Source organism: Protopterus annectens, chromosome 13.part0 (assembly GCF_019279795.1).
Source record: "Protopterus annectens isolate FY-2018-M chromosome 13.part0, PAN1.0, whole genome shotgun sequence".
NCBI lineage: Eukaryota > Metazoa > Chordata > Ceratodontiformes > Protopteridae > Protopterus > Protopterus annectens.
The window spans coordinates 260017669-260037528 of record NC_056747.1 but is presented as its reverse complement, the minus strand read 5'-3'; the positions used below and the strand labels follow the sequence as shown (position 1 = coordinate 260037528).

Sequence of the window (19860 nt, the reverse complement as noted above, 5' to 3'; positions counted from 1 at the left end):
GGTCAGATATATAGGGCATTTAAAGACAATTACCTCTGGGAAAATTTGGGATTATCAAAAAGTAGTAGAGAATCATCAGACAACTTAAGTATAATATTCCAAAGGAATGAAAAGTGCGGTAATTGGTTCTCGGAGAGCAGTTGATACATGTAACGCTACCAAACATTAAAGCAAGCACTGGACACTTCTTATGTTAGAGTGTATTCACTGTTGCAGTCCTTACAAATAACCCGGCTCCCGGTAGCCGTCAGTTGGCCAGAATACCAAAGTCCTTGGTATATGACGTCGGCTGCCTTCAGATTAAGCCCGACGTCAGGACATCAGGTACAAAGGAAGGCAGCCGACGCCATTTCCTCAGTTTTTCTTGCCTTAACTGTCAGGAGCCCCCCCAAAAAGGTTAGACCAGGAAAAGGAAAAGTCTAGTCTGTGCCCTAGGAAAAATGGGGGATGGAAGGATGGGGGGGACCAGGAATGCAACAGTGAATACACTCGAACATCTACATTTATGGTAAGTATACACAACTGTAGTATGTTCATAGTGTTTCACAGCTGCAGTCCTTACAAAATGGGTTGATTCCCAAAGCCCAGGAAAAAATAAAAGGGAGGAGGAATACCCACTGATGAAGGGTTGGTAAGGATGCCCTGTAACACTGCAGTGGCAAAACCAGTCCTGGACTTGGAAAACAAAGGTAAATTGTAATGTTTAGTGAAAGTGTGAACAGAAGTCCAGGTAGCTGCTTCCAGGATGTTCCTAGTAGGTACACCTCTTAAAGCTGCTGAGGTAGAGGCTGCTCTAGTAGAATGGGTCCTCTGTGGAGGAACCTTGCCATGCCACAAGTAACAAAAGTGAATACAATGAGCAATCCACTTAGAAACTGTCTGTTTAGAAATCGCTTTGCCTTGAGCTCCAGGACAAAACTGACCAACAACAGATCTGACTTTCAAAAAGGTTTAGTCCTGCCCAGGTAAAATCTAAGATATCTATGCACATCCAGGGAATGCAGTAACCTCTCCCCTTTATTCTGTGGATTAGGAAAGAAGGTAGGCAGGTGGATAGACTGGTTAAGAGTCAGGCTAGAAACCACCATAGGCATAAAGGAGGGATTAGTTCGAAGAGAAACCTGATCCACATGAAGATGATAAAAGGCTCTACTTCCATTAAGGCCTGCAGCTCAAACTCTTCTAGCTGAAGTAATAGCCAAGAGAAAGGCAGTTTTCCAGGAGAGAAACTTCAAACCTGCTGAGGCAGCTGGTTCAAAAGGAGGCAGAGTAAGTTTCTCAAGTACAAAATTAAGATCCCAAGCAGGAGTAGGTGCCCTTCTGGGAGGCTTTAAATTGCTAGCTCCCCTGAGGCACTGTTTAGTCAAAGAATGAGAGAAAATGGGTTGCTCAAAGGAACAATGAGCAGAAATAGCTGAAGCATGAATCTTGACAAAAGAAAAGGAAAGTCCACCATTAAGCAAGCCTGCCAGATAGTCAAGAATAAGAGGAAGAGTAGGTTGAAAAGGGTCTTTCCCCTCTAGTCTGCATTCAAATGGAGAATCATTTCCACTTATTTGCATAAGACTTCCTAGTGCTAGGCCTCCTAGCCTCACAAAGGACCTCAACCACCTTTTGGGAAAGGTTTAAATTATGAGTCAGGCTGCCAAATGCAGAGTCTGAAGATGAGGATGCAGAATTTTTCCCCCATCCTGAACCAAGAGATCTGGTATCAGGGGAAGATGCCAAGGCTGACACTGCAAATTAGTGAATATCAATGTTGCCTAGGCCAGTCTGGAGCTATGATGGCCCTTGGTTTTTCATCCCTTATCTTTAACAGCACTCTGGGAAGAAGAGGCAGAGGAGGGAATGCATAGATCGAGAGCTGTGGCCAGGGGAAGGACAGAGCATCCACTTTCCATGCCTTGTCATGATGATCCCTGGTGCAAAAGGTTGGAAGAAGGTGGTTGGTCGAAGATGAGAAGAGATCCACCTGGAGAGTGCCCCAACGCTGAATGATGTGATAGAAGATGGTCTTGTTTAGTTGCCACTCATGAGGATCCAGAACCTGCCTGCTCAGCCAGTCTAAGGTGTTGAGCCTTCCTGGAAGAAACTGAGCTATCAGATGAATGCCCATGGAAGCTGCTATGGACCATAGTATCATGCTTTGTCTGCACAGGGGGTAAGAGTCAGTCTCTTCCTGCTAGTTGATGTACCACACAATTGTGGTTTTGTCTGTCCTGACTAGAAGAGTACCAGGAGAGAGAAGATGCTTGAAAGCCATTAAGGGCTGCTGGACTGCCATCAATTCCTTCAGATTTATATGCAAATTAACCTGTTGATAGTTCCAGGTCCCCTGAATGCATCTGCCCTCTAGATGTGTTCCCCAAGCATAGTCCGAGGCATCTGTGGTGAGAGTCTGGCTGGCAGGAGGTGGACAGAAAGTCAGGCCTTTGTTCTGTGTACAGACCATCGCCCACCAAAGTAACTCCATCTGCAGGCAGGGGAATCAGAGGAAGCATCAAGTTTAAATCCTGTGTGTGTTGACACCAAAGGTTTTTGAGGTACCACTGTATTTTCCTCATATGCAGTCTGGCATATGGAATCATCAGAATACATGAAGCCATGAATCTCTGGGCTTGCAGGAATTGCCTTGCAGAAAGCTGGGTCATGCTTGCCAAATTCTTGAAGCAATTAGAAAGATCCATTTGTTTCTCTTGAGGGAGGAACACCATCTGGGCAGCTTTGGTCAGATTCACTCCCAGGATTACAATCTCCCTGGTGGGTACCAGTTTTGACTTCTTTTCGTTGATAGTGTAGCCCAAAGAGGTAAGAAGGTTCTTTACAAAGTCCAAATTCCTTTAGAAGTTGCTCTGGAGAGTTTGCCTGAATAAGACAATCGTCCAATTAAAGGTAAATTTGAAGGTTGCTTTGCCTACAAAAAGCAATGACTGGAGCTAGGCATTTTGTAAACTCTGGGAACAATAGACAAGCCAAAGGGCAGTGCAGAGAATTGGAAGTGCCTGTTCCCTGCCCTGAAGCAAAGGAACTACCTGCAGCTTTCCCTTATTGGGATGTGCAGATAAGCTTCTTTGAGATCCAAAGTCACCAGCCAGGAATCCTTGGCCAGCATTGGCAGCAACTGCCGATGAGTGAGCATTTTGAACTTGGGGAATCACCAGAAAAGTGTTTAGAATGGACAAATCCAGAATAGGGCACCAGGTGCCCCCTTTTTTGGGAACCAGGAAAAGTCTTGAGTAGAAACCCTGGCCTATATGTAGTGCAGGAACTGGCTCTATTGCTCCCAGGTTTAGCAAAGAAGGCACTTGTTTTTCTGCTTCTGCCCTTTGAAGTGGGGGGATATATGGGTATACTTGGAGGACAGGGAAGGTGTGAAAGGAGAACGTATAACCTTGGGATACTATTTTAAGCACCCAGTCTGTGATGGTGTACCAGACATCTTCCAAAATGGCTACCCTTCCCCCCCCAAAGAAAACCCTGGGCCCGCAGAGGCAGGCAGGGGAAGGCCAGAGTCATTGGGAATATTTGCTTTGGGAACTTTGCTTACAACTCCTCAATTTTGAAGAGGGAGCCTGCCAGTGTTTAGCCTTTTGAGGAATGGAAGTCTGTCCCTAGAAGACATGTAACCCCCTAGGCCTAGTGCAACCTTGTTTACTAGGGTCAGGAAAAGTCCAATTCTTAGAAGGGTAATGTCTACTAAAAGGAGGAGGCTGAACTTGCAGAAAGTCCTTAACAGTTTGCATAGATTTGGCCTTATCCTCCAACTTTTTCACACCTCTTCTGCTTTGCTACCAAAACGATTGTCCTTGTGCAAATGTACATCCAGTAATTTAGATTTGACAGGTTCAGAAAGGGGCTATTCCCTGAACCAAGCATGTCTTCTAATAACAGAACCAGTGGCAGCTGCCCTGCAAGAAGCCTCCAAAGTGTCAAAACCACAATGTAGAGAATGTTTAGTGACAAGAGTGGCAGAATTCAATAAATCTTGCATGTCCTTACTCTCCATCAGGGAAGGAATACCAGCAATTTTAGTCTTCATGGCCTCCAAAGTATGCTGCTGATACTTAAGCGTATGAAAAAGACAATTAACAGACCTAATCACCAGGATGGAAGAATTATAAACCTTTTTACCCAATCTATCCAAGGCCCTAGATTCCCTGTCAGAAGGATTTTTAGCAACCATGGCTTTAACACCTTTAGGGCCCTGAGAAATAATCTCTGGATCAGCAGTAGGATTTTTGAAAAGGAACTGATGAGAATCAGGAACTCTAATACCAGTCAGGCTTTCTGGGAGCAGGAGGAACAGAATTAGGAGTCAAAGAATTCTCCATGAAAACATCAACAACTTCCAAAATCGGAGGTATAGCCAAAGGCTTATGCTGAGGCAAATCCAAGAATTCCCTAATACGTTTCTTAGACTGAGGGTAGTCCTGACCTTCCCATTTGAAATGCTCCCTAAGAGTAATCAGAGTATCTCCAAAAGAAAAATCTTCTGGAGGGGAGGCAGAAGGGATGGAAGTCTTCTGCATCAGAATCCTCAAAACCAGAAAAAAGTTAAGCATTTTCCTCTTCATCAGCAGAGTTGCTGAAAACCTCAGAGTCTGAGGCAGACAAAACTTCTGGGGACAATTCCCTAGCCATCTTAGAAGGAGGTGGCTGAGAGCCCCTGATAAGGGTCAAGAGATCACTAGCCATTTTAATCACCTGAGACTGAGGCATTTGAGGGGAGGCCGGTGCCTGCTTTGGAGTAGATTTTCGGCTGTAAGGCCTGCTAGAAAGCCGGAGGGACTCATGAGGCCTAGCCACCGCAGCAGTCTGAACCAAGGTCATTGGTCTGGATCTGGACTCAGGGCAGAGAAAAGAGGCCTCAGAAACCGACGCCTGCTTAGCAGGTCCAGATTCTGAGGTGGCGACTGGCGGAGGGTCAGAAGACTAAGTGGAAGCCTGCAATATGGAGGACTCAGAAAGTCTCTGCAAACACCTGCTGCTGAACATCTGTGGAGTGCAGGGGCAATGAAAGTGCCTCACTGACTACCGCTGGGCTGACAACCAACTTAACAGGGACGTTTGTCAGCTAATTTGACCCTAAGCCTGTTGCGGTCCTTATCCTTGTACTTCTTAGGAACATCGGACGTTGGGAGACCAGAACACGTCATACTGACGAACTTAAGCCAAACTCCAAAATGCTTAAACAAGATCCTAGCTCTATGGCGTATGGTACGCAGGTTGAAAGAAGCACAGAGAACACAATTAGAGACATCGTGCTCAAGGCCCAAACAAGTGATATAATCGGAGTGAAAATCACAATGCGGAATCAGTTTTCCACAGGCAAGACAGTTATTAACTTTCTCTGACATTCGTTAAAGCAAAAAAAAAAAAGAGGGTCCCCAACGGGGTACTTATCTGAGGATGTCTTCAACTAAGCAGTCAGAATACAAAAAGAAGGTACTCGGCCGACCGGCACTCGTGCAAAATGCTTCTGCTTTGGGCTCCACAGCAAGTAAGACTGAGGAAATAGCGTCAGCTGCCTTCCTTTGTACCTGACGTGAGGCTTAATCTGAAGGCAGCTGATGTCTTATACCAAGGACTTTGGCACTCTGGCCAACTGCGAGCTACCAGGAGCCAGAAAACCTCATTTTGTAAGGACTGCAACAGTGAAACACGATGAACATCTGTTTTACTATACATAACATGCAATTTACATCATAAAATGTTTTATGCAAACACTAATTAGAATAAAAATCATTTTACTTGCAGTGGCTTTTTTCCCCTTTTAGTTTCCTTTTAAACATTGACATAATGGGTGTTTATGCTTTACACTCTACCCACAAGTTTAACAAGGTCAACAAAAGTCCAGTCTTTTCCAGACACTTTCTTCCAAAGCCAATATTTCACATATGATTGATGATTTATAGGTCTCCCATTTATTCACTAATTTCATTGTTGCTGGTCTTCCTGTTTATCACCATCTCCCAACATAAGACTCTGGTTCAAGTCCAAGGTACTCCTGATTCTTATAGTCAACTCTTGTGGAGTTTTTTCCTCTGTCTCTCAAGCATTTCTGTTTGTAACATTGGAAAATGCTTTACTGGCAAAGTCTCTCAATGAGCTTTATTATCCAAAGAATGCTTCTCGTTGCTGGCTCACTTTTTATTGGATAAATTGATGATATAAAAAAAATTCTGAAAGTGGACACAGCAGCTTGAATCATACCTTTCAATATTCCCAGAACACTAGGATAAATTTGCTTCTCTAATGCCCAGTGTATAGTAAACCATTTTCCACAAACACTCGGCAGTGTCCAATTTTTAATTATATTCCCTTCTGCCATCCTTCTGGTATGACTACATGTTTACTAATGCAGGTCTTGGCTGCTTTCTCATGGCCAAGTTTGGAGCACACACTCGATGTGCCCTTTCAATTAACAAATCCTACTGTGGAATACAAGTCCAGTTGCTTACTTCCGCTTTCATAAAATAGTCCTTTCCTTCCAGTTTCTCTGGTACAGCAGAAAAATCTCAGGTATTCTCTGCAAGCTCTGTCTTCTAACTGCCATTTTTTGCACCAGCTCTTCATAAGAAGTCACATACTCACAACCAGCCTTTTCATTTCCTCCTCTAATTTTTTTTTTTTTTTTTTTTTTGCAGTTTTATCAGTTCATTTTATTAGCCAGTAAAAGCTTCTTCTATTTTTCCAGCCTTTTGTTACTTGAATTGATATACTCCTTCAATGTTTCATTTTATTTTAATCACCACTGAGTACATTTGATTTATTTTTTCCTCTAAATTACTGGAAGCCATCTCTTGCACCAGAGCTGAAGCTTGAGCTGCTTTTTGCTGAACAGCTGCAAGATTTTTCTCAACCAGTGTTTTTTTTTTTTTCCTTAACCTTTTCTGGTTGATTTTCTTTCAGGTTTTCCAAGTTTCTTCTTTGTTGGTGTCCAAGCAATGCATCTACTAGCCAGTAACCAAATTTTACTTAAGCTGACCATATTATCTCAGTTTCTTTTTTCACAATGCAAGAGCTGAAATTAAGCTGTTGATCAGTGTGCAGTAATCTTGGAAGTCTCCAGTCTACAGTTTTCTGTAAGAAACACTTCCTCATATGTCTGCTGCCCCCACCAGCTCAATAATGCAATTACTACTATTTCTTGATAATTTTCTTTCAAAAAATAAAATCCTGCAGTTTACTACACCCTACTGCATTAGGCAGCTCAGAGTACAGCACAAATATAGCACATCCCCCTTCATTTCTGCAAGACTGCTCATAGTGACTTCTCCAGTTCTCCCAATGGTGGGTTTGTGATGAAGCAGCAGTGTACATGCTTTCACTTACACTTTGTGCAAACTGAACAAATCTATCATGCAATAAGCAATGCAAACTACATGTTTCTTAAGACTAGCATGTCATTTAGTAACAAATCTATATCCAGTGTTAAATCACACACATTATCTTGGTCAAGAAATTAAACTCTCCCTCCCTCACTCCCAGTCACCTTTCCGATATTTCAGCAGGAGCTCCCAGATTCCTCGCCGTGAGTAGGGGTCAACACCTGCAGTAGGCTCATCTAGGATGACCACCTTGGAACCGCCAACAAATGCTATGGCAACAGAAAGCTTCCTCTGCATCCCACCTGTATTTATTAAACAAAAAAGTCGTTACTTCATAATAAATTGTTACCACTTACAGCCTCACCATTTCTACCAGTAGCTGACAACACAGTATCTGGAAAAATTTTAATCATCATCAAATAACATCTTTTTCAAACTCTTAAGACTGAAACTTAAGAACAACATAATTCACAATACAAATGAGAGGCAGTTTGGCTTAAGCATTCATGAACTACAGTTTTATAAGCAATACTCATTTCATTCTGAGATTACCTGCTTAATCCATTTCAGGTCTGATTGTGAACTTGAGCATTTCTTGGCAATCAGAATTCACAAGGTACTGAAACTAATCCTGGCTGAACTGCCAATGTAATGCAGGACACACAGACAGACGTTCATAACACAGACTCCAGAAGCTTGAAATGGCTGAATACCAAACTGCGAAAACATCAAAGAATGTAAGAGTAAATGTACTTGTTTTTGCAGGAGGAAAGTCCCCATGCATCTCCACACCCTGCTACTTATACTAACTCCAAGATCTCAAAACCCAGCTATACAGTGATCTCTCACAATCACCCACTTTCTCTGTGAGACCTTCTGTACCTTGGTGTTTTGGAAGGTCGATTTTCTGCCATTTCAAGCTGAACATCTGACATTCTAGCAGGGACCCACACACTAACACCTCATGCTGACACAGCATGGACACCTTCAGACAATTTACAGGAATGGCAGCTCTCCACTCCATGTCTTCATGTCTTTGGGATATGAAATAAAACTTCACTATCCTGCAAAACACCCATGTAGACAGTAGCAGAACATACAGACTCTGCACAGAAGACACCTCATCCAAGAACTGAACCAGGAAATTAAGTGCTGTGAGGCAGCAATACTAATTATTGTGCCACTATCATCCTTTACAAATAACATTCCTTTTTTCACAAATTAATGAAACCTTGCAATGGCAGAATTAAATTAATGATATACTGTAGAAACAAATGTAGGATAATTGTGACTTGTATTTTAAATTTTAGAGGCAGAGTTGTGAAAACTCTACAAATGATTAATAAAAGTGAAAATTTCTGATAAATTTGCCTGCTGGTGTTTTGACAAAACTGCTACTGTGAAGGCGGGACTCTTGGCTCAAACAAAGTCAGTGTTAAGGGTTTTACTAGTGAGAGACAGGGGGGATTGATGAATAGAGAGTCCTGAGGGACAAACTTCTCACCCTTCCAAAAAAAAGGTAACATTCTACAGTACCACTACAGTCTGCAAAGTCCATACAGGTCCCTTGGGAAAAAGACAAGGCAGAATATGTCATGGTCCAAAAAGCTGCAAAAGGCAATCAGTCTGTATGGAGTATCTATACACTGTATGTCAATAATATAGAATAATGAAGGACACTGAAAAGCATGGGAAACAGCAGAGGCAAGTGTCTGCTGTCTACATATCCTCTGTTACAGCCACTGCATCCAGTTCACCCATAACACCTCAGAGAGCTGACAGCTACTGTACTGGGTCAAGCAATCATTTATGATAAAACATTTTAAAAGCACTTTTGATATGTTTAAGTAACTGTTAATTCTGTGTGACTGCTTCTGGCTCCTTGTCAGTCTAGGAAGTTTTCTTATTCTTCCCACAGAGATACCACTAAAATGTATGCTCTGTGGCACATACTGCAAAATAACTGAAGCAACAGCTTTCCTTTACACTCCTAAAAAGAGAACCCGTGTCAACATGCAGTTGATCTCCATCTGTAACCCCAATCTCTGTCAACTTTCAAGCTGGTTTATTTATGCGAGGTTCTGGAGCAACAGAAGTATCACAAAGAATGCCAAAACAAATAGCACAGCTGCACCATCGACTGCTTTTCTGTGCTTTCAAATGGTAACTCATTACAGCTGAGTGACGTCTCCAGGCGTTTCTGCAGTTACACCCTACTGCTCCTCTAGGCGTCAAATATTGCCTGTTCATATTTGCATTAATAATTCCAAAGCCATGTTACATTCAAGGTATCAGAAAATTTTATCTTGAAGCATACATGACAGCAAACACAATTGTATTGATATATGACCTCTGTCAATGGGTATTTATTAAAAATGTAAGGTGATAACTTCAATTTTTAAATGCTGAAGCCACGCCCACTAGGAGTTAAAGGTGCACACTCAGAAGAGCTCTACTGGAGGGAATGAGTAGGTCCTGACTGACATACTCCTAGTCACCACTAGGGAGCATGTGTCCTTTTGTAAACAAATTCTACTTCCTCACTTCCTGTTAATAGTTTAGGGTTCTTCATACATTTGGCTGGTACCATGACCAACAGTGACACTAACATATACTGGTAGACTGGACCACAGAATAGTGCATGCTCACAATCTATGCCTTCTTTGAACAGCATGGTTATGAATAAAGACTAACGGAGTCTCACAAAGGCATAAGTAAAACATGTACATTTAGAATGCATTTTATATATGTCATTTCATTACCAGAAAGGTTTTTGGTCTGCTCCTTCTGCTTATGCAACAATCCAACATCTTCAAGCATTGTTTTCATTTCTTGCATCACTCCATCATCAGACAGGCCCTTCAGTCGACCATAAAACCAAATATGTTCCTCTACTGTAAGTCTTAAAAATAAAAACAAGAAAACTCATTTAATTAAAAACAAATTAGTCTACATTTTGTAAAAATTTGTGATGCAATTTTAAAATTTATTGTTGCTACATGTCACCTCTCAGACAGCGCTAAGGAAATAATGACCAGAACTAAGGTACAAGGAAGGAGATGGCATTACTGCTGGCAGAAAGTAGTAGGGAGGAGCAGATCTCAGTGGGCTTAGTACATGCATAATGACTGAAATACATTTTGGCAGGTAACACCACCATTAAAAATGCTGAATTTCAATGTCTACATACAAAGCTGGCTTCTCATACACTCACTGACAGAGGTACAGGAGTGTTTGCCAAGTTTATTTTTTATTTATTGCATTTGCTTACCGGGAAAGTTCACTGAGCCTAAAAGAGCCCATTTTTGGTGGAGGCCCAGGGAGAAAAGCTCTGACAAGAACATAGATGCAGAAAAAAAATAAACATTAATTGCTACAGAAGAAGAAACAGCGTTACACACAATGGTTGCAGGAATATATACACAAGTCAGAAATTTAGTTGGTTTGATTACAGTAACATACAGAATATATACATAAAAAACAGTAATTTAGTTGGTTGCCAGATGAATTCAGAGTGGTAAAAATGGAGATAAATTAATCAGCATTATTTGTGCCAGTATCAACAAGTGATGAAAGAAAAAAAATAATAAATATTGAGAAAGTATCATCAGTCACTAGCAGTAAAAAGCATAGGAATTCAGTTATAATATAAGGAGAAGGAAGGGGGTAGGTTATAGAGCAGGTACATAGCCAGGAAGGGATGAGATGATTTTTCAGTGTTTGTTTGAAGGTGGTGGTGCTGCCTGTGTTTCTTATAGAAGGAAGATGTGAGTTCCATAGTATGGCGACAGTGGAGCAGTAGAGCAGTTGACCAGCCGGTAAGGTGGGCTTTTCTACTTTTAGAAGTAGATGACTTTCAGATCTTAGTTGCCTGCTGGGTTGGTACTTGGCAAGTGGAGTTGAGGAGAGCAGGATAGTCTGTGGGTCTGTAGATCATTTTGTGAGCTGTAGTTAGCTGGGTGAATGAGAGATGGTGGGGGAGTTCCAACCAGCCTAATTGTTTCAGTGAGTTACAGTGTTGGGATGAGAATTTGGCTATTCTTTTATAACATATCATGTTTGGATTTTGTAGAATTTTGGATATTAGTGAGGAGAGAAGGTAATAAAAATGTAGTTGCAAGGGTTTGATTAGTAGAGAGGCTAAGTGTTGGTGCCTGTACAGCATACAGAGCTTTTGGTGTGTTTTTTGATGTTACTGTTTATGTCTAGGTCAAAGTTTAGGTTTTCATCTATAATAATGCCTAGCAATTTAGTGTGTGGGACAGCTTCTACAGTGGTATTGTCTTGGACTTGTACACTGAAGATTTTTTTTTTATCTAGGGGAGTGATTTTCTTAAGAGGTAAAAATTACTAGTTTTTTTTTTATTTTGGATTTAGGGCAAGATGATTGTTAAGCATCCAAGACTCAGTAGAGGTGAGGGCATTCTGGGTGATCTGCTGGAGTTCAGAGCTGGAATTTGCAGTGCATATTATTGTAGAGTTATCAGCATACTGGATTATTGAGCACTGTGGGAGAGTGGTGTGAAAGTTGTTAATAAAGACTCTAAATAAGACAGGACCAAGTATGGAGCCTTGGGGTACCCCTGTGGAAGTAATGAGGAAGGGAGAGTAAGACTGTTGCCATTTGGTGGACTGCTGCCTATTGGAGAGATAGCTACTGAACCACTGTAGGGTAGGTGGGGAAATTTGGAGGGTAGAAGAGAGGAGGATAGTGTGGGAAATGGTATCGGAAGCTTTGGAAAGGTAGAAGAAAACAAAAGCGATTTTTTTTACCAGAATCCCATGCCCAGTTAACTGCATCAAGGAAGGAGAGGAGGACTGTAGTGGTGCTGTGCTCTAATTTGAAACCATGCTGAGTGGGTGACAGAATTTGATTTTCAAGCAGGTGGTTGAGGAGTTGGGCATGAATGCATTTTTCCAGTATTTTAGAGAGGGGTGAGAGAATAGCTATGGGTTGAAAATTTGTGGTGTTTGTGTTAGCGCCTCCTTTGTGCAAGGGGAGAATGAATGCTTTTTCCAGATGTCTGAGACAAGGGATTCTTTAATTGATCTGTTAATGAGTATGCTGATGGGATAAGATATAGGGTTTGCAGCTAGCTGCAGGAAATGTAGGGGTAGATTGTCAGGGGCTAGAGTACAGGGTTTAAACTAAAGTAAAAGTTTTTTTATTGTGGCAATGGGTATGGGGGAGAATTTTAGGTTAGAGTTTTGTGTAGGATTGTTTTCTGGGATGGTTTGGTCATTAGCTGTCTTGGTGGTGGTTAGGTTAGCTATGGTGTCAGTGAAGTAAAATTGAAGAGGGTGGCAAGTTTGGTAGAGGTTTTGTGTGGGTCAGGGGATGGGTTGCTTTGAAAACCTGGATATAATAGATGGTTGATGGAGGACCAGAATTTTTTGGGATTATTTTTATGCTGGTTTTGTAGGTAGAGGCAGTGGGCTTTTTTATCATTGGTTATTAGATGTTTTGCCTGGTTACGGAGTTGTTTATATTGTACTAGAGTTGTACGGTCTTTGTTTTTCTGTCATGATTTCCAGATTTTACCCCTTGTGGACATGACTTCTTTGATGGATTTTGAGAGCCAGCTTGAATGGTTATGTTTTATTTGTTTTTGGCGGGTGGGTGGTTGCCTATTTAGGATGTCTAGGAATGTTGAATTAAAGAACTCAACAGCCTCATTAAGTTGCAGGGATTTGAGGGGTTCCCAATTTACTTTAGCTAAGGTTTCACTAAATATGGATGGTTGGAACTTAGTCAAATTTCTGGTTGATTTGTATTGGTGTTGCCCTGGGGTTGGGGTGGTTTTGCATAGGATATATGCTGGATGGTGGTCGCTAATGGTATTAGGTAGTATGCCTGCAGTGATGACATTGTTAGGGTGGGACACTAATATCCAGTCTATTGTGGAGCCCCAAATGTTATTTTTGTGGGGTCTGGTGTTATCTTCAGTTAGTTGGGAGAAGTTGTAAAGGTTTATGTTTTTTGAGGGATTGTTGTGAGCAATGTCTAGCCAATCAATGTTTATATCACCTAAGATGATGGTTTCATTATCTATGTTTTGTGAAGTCCAGGCAAGTATGTTTTCTAATACTGGTATGTTGTTTCCTGTAGGAATATACAGAGCAATTATGCAAATGTTTTTTATGGTTAAGTTTTAATATAGAGATTAGTACTTCGGCTGGGGAGAAGTTGAGTGTTGGTTTTGAGTAGGGGAATTACTGTACATTTGCTAGGGAAGGGTATTGCTGCTACTCCTCCTCTCTTGTTCAGCCGATCAGCTCTCAAGCACGAGTAGCCTGGGGGAAGAAACTTGCTGTCTTTTACATATGATTTCAACCAGGTTTCAGTAGCTGCTATATCAGGGTTGTTTTGTGAAATCCATGCCTGGAGTTCGGGTATCTTGTTTCTAAGGCTTTGGAAATTTATGGTTGACAGCAAGAGAGATTTTGCACCCAAAGTTGCAGATTGGGTACAAATGTACAGATACCAGACCAGTGATATTAAACTTGAGTGTTGTTAGTGGTGGGATTTCTGGCTAATAAACACTTGGAAAATATATTTAACTCTCTCTCAGGCCAAATGAAAAGGCAATATGTTTTAGATTGTATATCATATTAAAATCAGCTGAAAGACAAGTGTTCTAGTCAGTCTAATTCCTGAAGTTACCTGCTAAACTGCCCTCTTCGCATGTCTTATTTAGTACTTGAGTGTCGTTTACACGTAGAACGTTAAACAGACCAACTCTTTGGTAAGAACTAAACAATAGGAGAAGCTTTTAGAGAAGGGTTTAAAAACTGCTCTAATTTTGCCAGCTGAATAATGAAAACTTCCAGTCAGATAAAAATTAGTCACACTCCAATACGGTCAACAAGATTGCAGACTGCAATATCTTAAACATCTCTGTTGTAAATCAACAGTATCATCGGACAAGCACAATATATAATCACAGCTGCAATGCAAGTGGTCTTTTGTACAATTGATTTTAGAATACAATTGATGAAAACTGTTTATCTCACAGAAACATATGACATCTTGACAATTTACTGACAACTGCACACTTACGACAATAAAAGCTCAATCATCATGCAAAAATAATGCATTTTATGAATGTTTTTTACTATGCTGTAGTCTTGTCCTCCCCCACCTACAAAGGGTGTATATGCCTTAAAGATTATGTCATGGTAGGTTGAGTGCTACTGTTAAAAAATAAAAATAAAAAATATCAACTCTGGGGAGGTATGAAGCACAGAGTGAAAAAGAGTGCATTTGTCAAGCAGTCAAGTTATTATGTAGTAAACATACAACCCTGGACTGTACTACTAGTAATACACACAAATTCACCATTTTATCTAATAACAGTAATGAGAATGTTTAATACTATCATTGTGCCAGAAGCTCAAAAATCCAAAAGGTACTAAAACTTCCTAGTCAATGTATGCTTCTTTAAAACTCAATACTTATGCAACAATGTAAAAAGCTTACAAAAATATAGTAAAGGATTGAAATCTGTGTTGTCATATGAGTACGTACATGTCAAAAAGTACATTGTGTTGAGGACACATTCCCAGCATTTTCCGAATTGCATCCATCTCAGTACGAATGTCAAAACCATGGATGTAGGCTGTCCCTGAGCTGGGCGGAAATAGCCCTGTAAGAATGGACCTTGTAAATATAACAAGAAGGAAGAAACATTAGTCCATACTGAAATTGCAGAAAAATTATAGTACCAAATTTAGAGCTATGTTAACTAAAATTGCAATGACTGGGTTTTCTTCAGTGAAGCTAGGGACCACGGTTCAAGGACAAAGTTCGCAGATGATTGCAAGTTGGGAGCTATTAACTACCCAAGTGATGTTGACATCCTACAGAAAGGCCTCAATGAGACCGACTGGTGTCAGAACCATGGCCTTAAGCTCAATACCAAAAATGCATAGTCATCCCCTTTGGGGAAAAACCTGGTTCCCATGAATTACCACATTGATGGTAGTCTACTGAACACAGAAGGAATTATAAGAGATCTGGGAACACAGGTTGACAACAACCTTCCTTTTGATCCCCACATTGCCACTGTGGTTAGAAAGTCCTTCTATGTGGCACATCTCATTACTAAGGGTTTTGCATCCAGGAAAAAAGAGGTCATTGCCTCCCTCTACTCTTCCCTCATTAGGCCAGTCAGAGTATAATGCCCCATTTAGCATGTACTTCACTAGACACCTGCAACAACTTGAGAGGCCACAAAAGTATCTCACAAAGATAATCCTAGGCCTTAAAACACTTGTCCTATACAGACAACTCCAACTATTGTCTCATATCTCCTACTTAGAGGCGATCTCTGCTTGACTTACAAAGCCATGTCTGACCCAGCTCTGTTAGAAATGCTACATCTAAAGAAATCCTAATCCCAACACAACACACGCTCCAGAGACCTCAACCTCATTACCACAATTAACAGAACATGCTGGAGGTACAGGTTCATAACCCAGAGACTGCCCATGCTATGGAACAGACTTCCCATGCATGTCAAGCAGAGCACCTCGCTGATCCTTTTGCCAGGGTAATCCTATGGCTAGGCTTGTAAAGGCCCCACGGCCACTAGCCTAGTACACACCTATGAGCCTATGACAGTCTCAGAGGGTTAGCCAGAGATGGGAGAAGCTGGATAACTAAGGTGCAAGTCTTCTGGTTTATACTGAAGACAGATATTCAATACATAGTACCTCTGACAGACCCTGGAGATAAGTGATAGATTCTTTCTCATCTGCTAACAAGATAAAGGTGGGCATTACAAGGCTGCACTTATATATTACCATACAGTACATATTAAGAGAGAAAATCTGCTTCCAAATGAAGTAAATATCTTTTAACCTACTGCAGAAATAGGTCTCCTTTTTATGACCAGAGATGAAATTAATATTGCTCTTGCATGAAATACAACAAAAAAATCAAATGCCTTTACTCACCTATGACACAACTACATTTCACATAACTCAGTAATGGGCATTAATGCAACAAAACGCAACAGTCCAACTTTTCAGCTTCCCTGCGGTGTAACTACCGACCCTATCAACAGTATCAGAGTAACTACTGACCCTATCAGCAGTTTAGAAAGCAGATCCGGACTTACTACCTGGCAAGCAGCAGACTTCGAAACAGAGACTGCCTGGGAGATCTTCACCCCAGATATATTACTGCAGTGCTGGAATACATACAGAAACACCAAAACTGACACTTTTTAACATTCTTGGTTAAGCTTGTAAACAGCACTAATGGCACATATAGGGGATGGGAGGATGACATAATGGTTAAGGTGTTTACCTTAAAGACACAAGGTGCAGGGTTTGATTCTCACATGAGGTAACTGGCTAGGCTTCAAATGGCCCAAAAGGGCAGTTAGCCTAGTACTAACCTATGAACCTATGAACCTATATGACATTCCACCTTCAGAATGTGAGGCTGTAACAAGCACAAAAATAATACTCACGGTGTAGAGGATCTATAACTTTATTCAGTTGTGGAAAATAAGTACAAACAAATGCACAATAAATACAGATTTGTTTATTTAACTAGATAGGTGTACTGGGCACCAAGGTTCTTTGCAGCCAAGACCCAGGCTCAGTGAGCAGAACATGGAATAAACATTCAAACATGATCAACCAAATAAAACATTTTTGTAATACATAAAGAGAAAAAGAATAATGTATTATGCTGGTTACAAATAATATACAAATGAAAACAGGTACAAACATGAAGTACAGCATCAGTACAAAGGTGAAAGTGATATAATGAGTTAGGAGATTTGAAAGGTAAAAGATTTGAGGAAACTAAAGCAATGACTGCAATGCTTTGAATGCAACGATAAATGAAGGCATGAAGTCATGAGCAAAAGTACATTACAGTGCATGAAGCTCATTATTGTAAATTACAGATATAGCAGAACTCAATACTTGAAACAGGGTTATTTTCCCATGGAAGAAGAGAACACTATATGTGATAAAAGCAAAGGAAGTGTTGGAGTTGCACTGTGGATAATATGTACTGGGGTATTGTCTACAAGTTTCTCTGTAGAAAATACAAGATTATATACAGGGCTATAAAACCGTTGTACTACAGATTGCAAAACAAGATTTGTGCCTTGAGTCCTGTGTATTAGAAAACAATGCAAAGCACCCCAGAACTCCAGCTAGAACTTTACTACCAACCTCCCCACCAGCAGGGCACACCATAGTAATACCCTGCCCAAACTACTTAAGCTTTATAGACTCAAAACAGCTCACAAAATTCCTCTACCAACCAACAAAATGCTCAGTCATAAGCCCAAGTCTCCAATGGTACACACCCCCTAGAAACTTCCAGTCAGACAAACTCTTTACGTGCACTCAAAGTCATGCAAGCCTTTTGGAGATTCTCTTTTCTCAACGTACATCTTCAGGCTCAAGAACCAAATTCCCACTACCATCGGATAAGCTCCATAACTAGAGTCACTCCAAATCTTCTCTAAAATCTTTTCTCCTTGACTCTGCACCTGCCACTTTCCTCCCGGAGAGCACATTATCCAAGCTCCTCCCGGAGAGCACATTATCCAAGCTCCTCCCGGAGAGCACATTATCCAAGCTCCTCCAGGAGAGCATATTATCCAAGCTCCTGCCTTTTTTGCAAGGATAACCATGCTGCATTCCATTAGAAAAGTAACCTTCATTTTACAACATTTGGTGCCTACTGATTAATGTACATAAGACACTGTGGTCATTGACTAATTTTTGAGGCTGACTGACACAACCTCTGACTATTACAAACCATATCAGCATTGGACTTTTTAAATCAATAAAAATGTTTTTTAGGTCATACACCACCATGCAGAGTAGGCTTTACATTACAAGTGAACACACAAATTACTAATCAATACAACTATGAGACGCAAATCAAAATCTGACAGAAAAAAAAACACAGTGCTATGAGTAAACCATAAACAGTGGCCCTGCAAAGCCAGATTACTGACCACGTCATCTACCATCTTAAAAGCAAATACCATTCCATTATACCCCTCTCCACATGCTCACGGCATATCATTTCTCTCTCATGGAGCTCTGATACTAATTCCAAAGACTGTCTCCATGCCTACCAGATGTAGCATTATTGATTATGTACACCCCAGATATTTGACTTGACACCTGGAAAGCTATACTTCCAAGTACACAATAAACTTACAATGGTAGTTCAATAACAAGTCCTACACCAAGGAAGAAAAAAGTAAACATTTTAACCCTCCACACACACACACACACACACACACACACACACACACACAAGGCAGCAAGAATGATCATTTTCATCCACAAACTACTGCCATACCAAATTGTAATTAATCAGTAGTACATTTTAACATACACCAAAAAACAGAGTAATCACCACGTGCCCACCCATTTTAAAAAACACATTCAGTTCATCTGTCTGTCAAACCAAAACTTCACAAACTAGCAACCATGTTATGTGAATATTTGGTGATACTGCGTAGTAAAAAAAAGCAAACTGAGTAATGTACAGTAGTAAAACAAGCAAACATTCCATGATACACAGTGGTAAACGAGGAAACAGAGGTAAGCAATCAAATATTCAGTGATGTGCAGTATTAAACAAGCAAATATTTACGGATATAATTTACCATACACAGCAGCCCCACAAAATAAAATGCATGTCCTGCCACATGCACCAAGAGCATATTCCCTCTCTCACACAAATACATGTAGCAATAAAAGGTGATCTATAGAAATATACAATATATATTGTAGCATGCACAGTAGCTGTACAAACCTAATTCAGTGACTAGCTACACATTAAGAAAAAAAAAGTGCTCTCTCTCACCCCCCCATACACTCTTAACTGCATACAGCAAAGTTCATACTGCCTTCCCACACATATCACTTTACAAAATTTGTTTCTAGCAAAACATGTACACAGTCATTAAATATCGGATTGTTGCAACTTTGGTGAGGAATGGGTGGTAGCTGCTTGTGTTCACCTGATGGAGTGTCAGTTATTTACCTGGAGGACTGCCATGCAGGTTGAGCTTGTGCTATGTTAGTGCACTCGCAGTAAGTAACTGAGGGGACACAAGTGCAGAGGCATGCTTCCCCTAAGCAGGTAGCGATTGCAGGCTTGGGGAAGGAGTGCTCCCACTAAGAAATGGTAGGCCACCCCGCCAGGACCAACAGGTGGGTCTGTTCCCCTACTGCCAAATCCTCACAAGGGGAATGGAGGTCTGATTGGGTGTTCCACTGCTGAAAGTATTTATAGTGCTGTAATCTTTGTTGAAACATCCTAGCTTGCATCACAGGTGAGATGAGTATATAGAGATTTCCAGCTAAAAAATAAATAAATAAAATTATGAGGTCAAATGTGGCTATGGCTGATTGCTAAAATAAAAACATTACTTGCAGAAAGAGAAGACACTTCTGTCTCTTGGAAAACGTATCCTCATGACGAAGCCTTCCATCAAAATTATCTCAACCTTAGGAAAAAACACAGAGCAGCAGT

General features: G+C 40.8%; 1 protein-coding gene across 1 annotated transcript in view; it reads right to left on the bottom strand.

Moving 5' to 3' along the window:
- ABCA7 (ATP binding cassette subfamily A member 7) overlaps nucleotides 1–19860 on the bottom strand; it is an 882362-nt gene that overhangs the window by 423832 nt on the left and 438670 nt on the right. Inside the window, exons 19-21 of the mRNA XM_044053819.1 lie at nucleotides 14860–14991; nucleotides 10094–10233; nucleotides 7496–7633 (exon numbers count right to left, since the gene is read on the bottom strand). Of these exons, the coding sequence (XP_043909754.1) occupies nucleotides 7496–7633; nucleotides 10094–10233; nucleotides 14860–14991 (410 nt within the window). The remainder of the gene's footprint in view (nucleotides 1–7495; nucleotides 7634–10093; nucleotides 10234–14859; nucleotides 14992–19860) is intronic.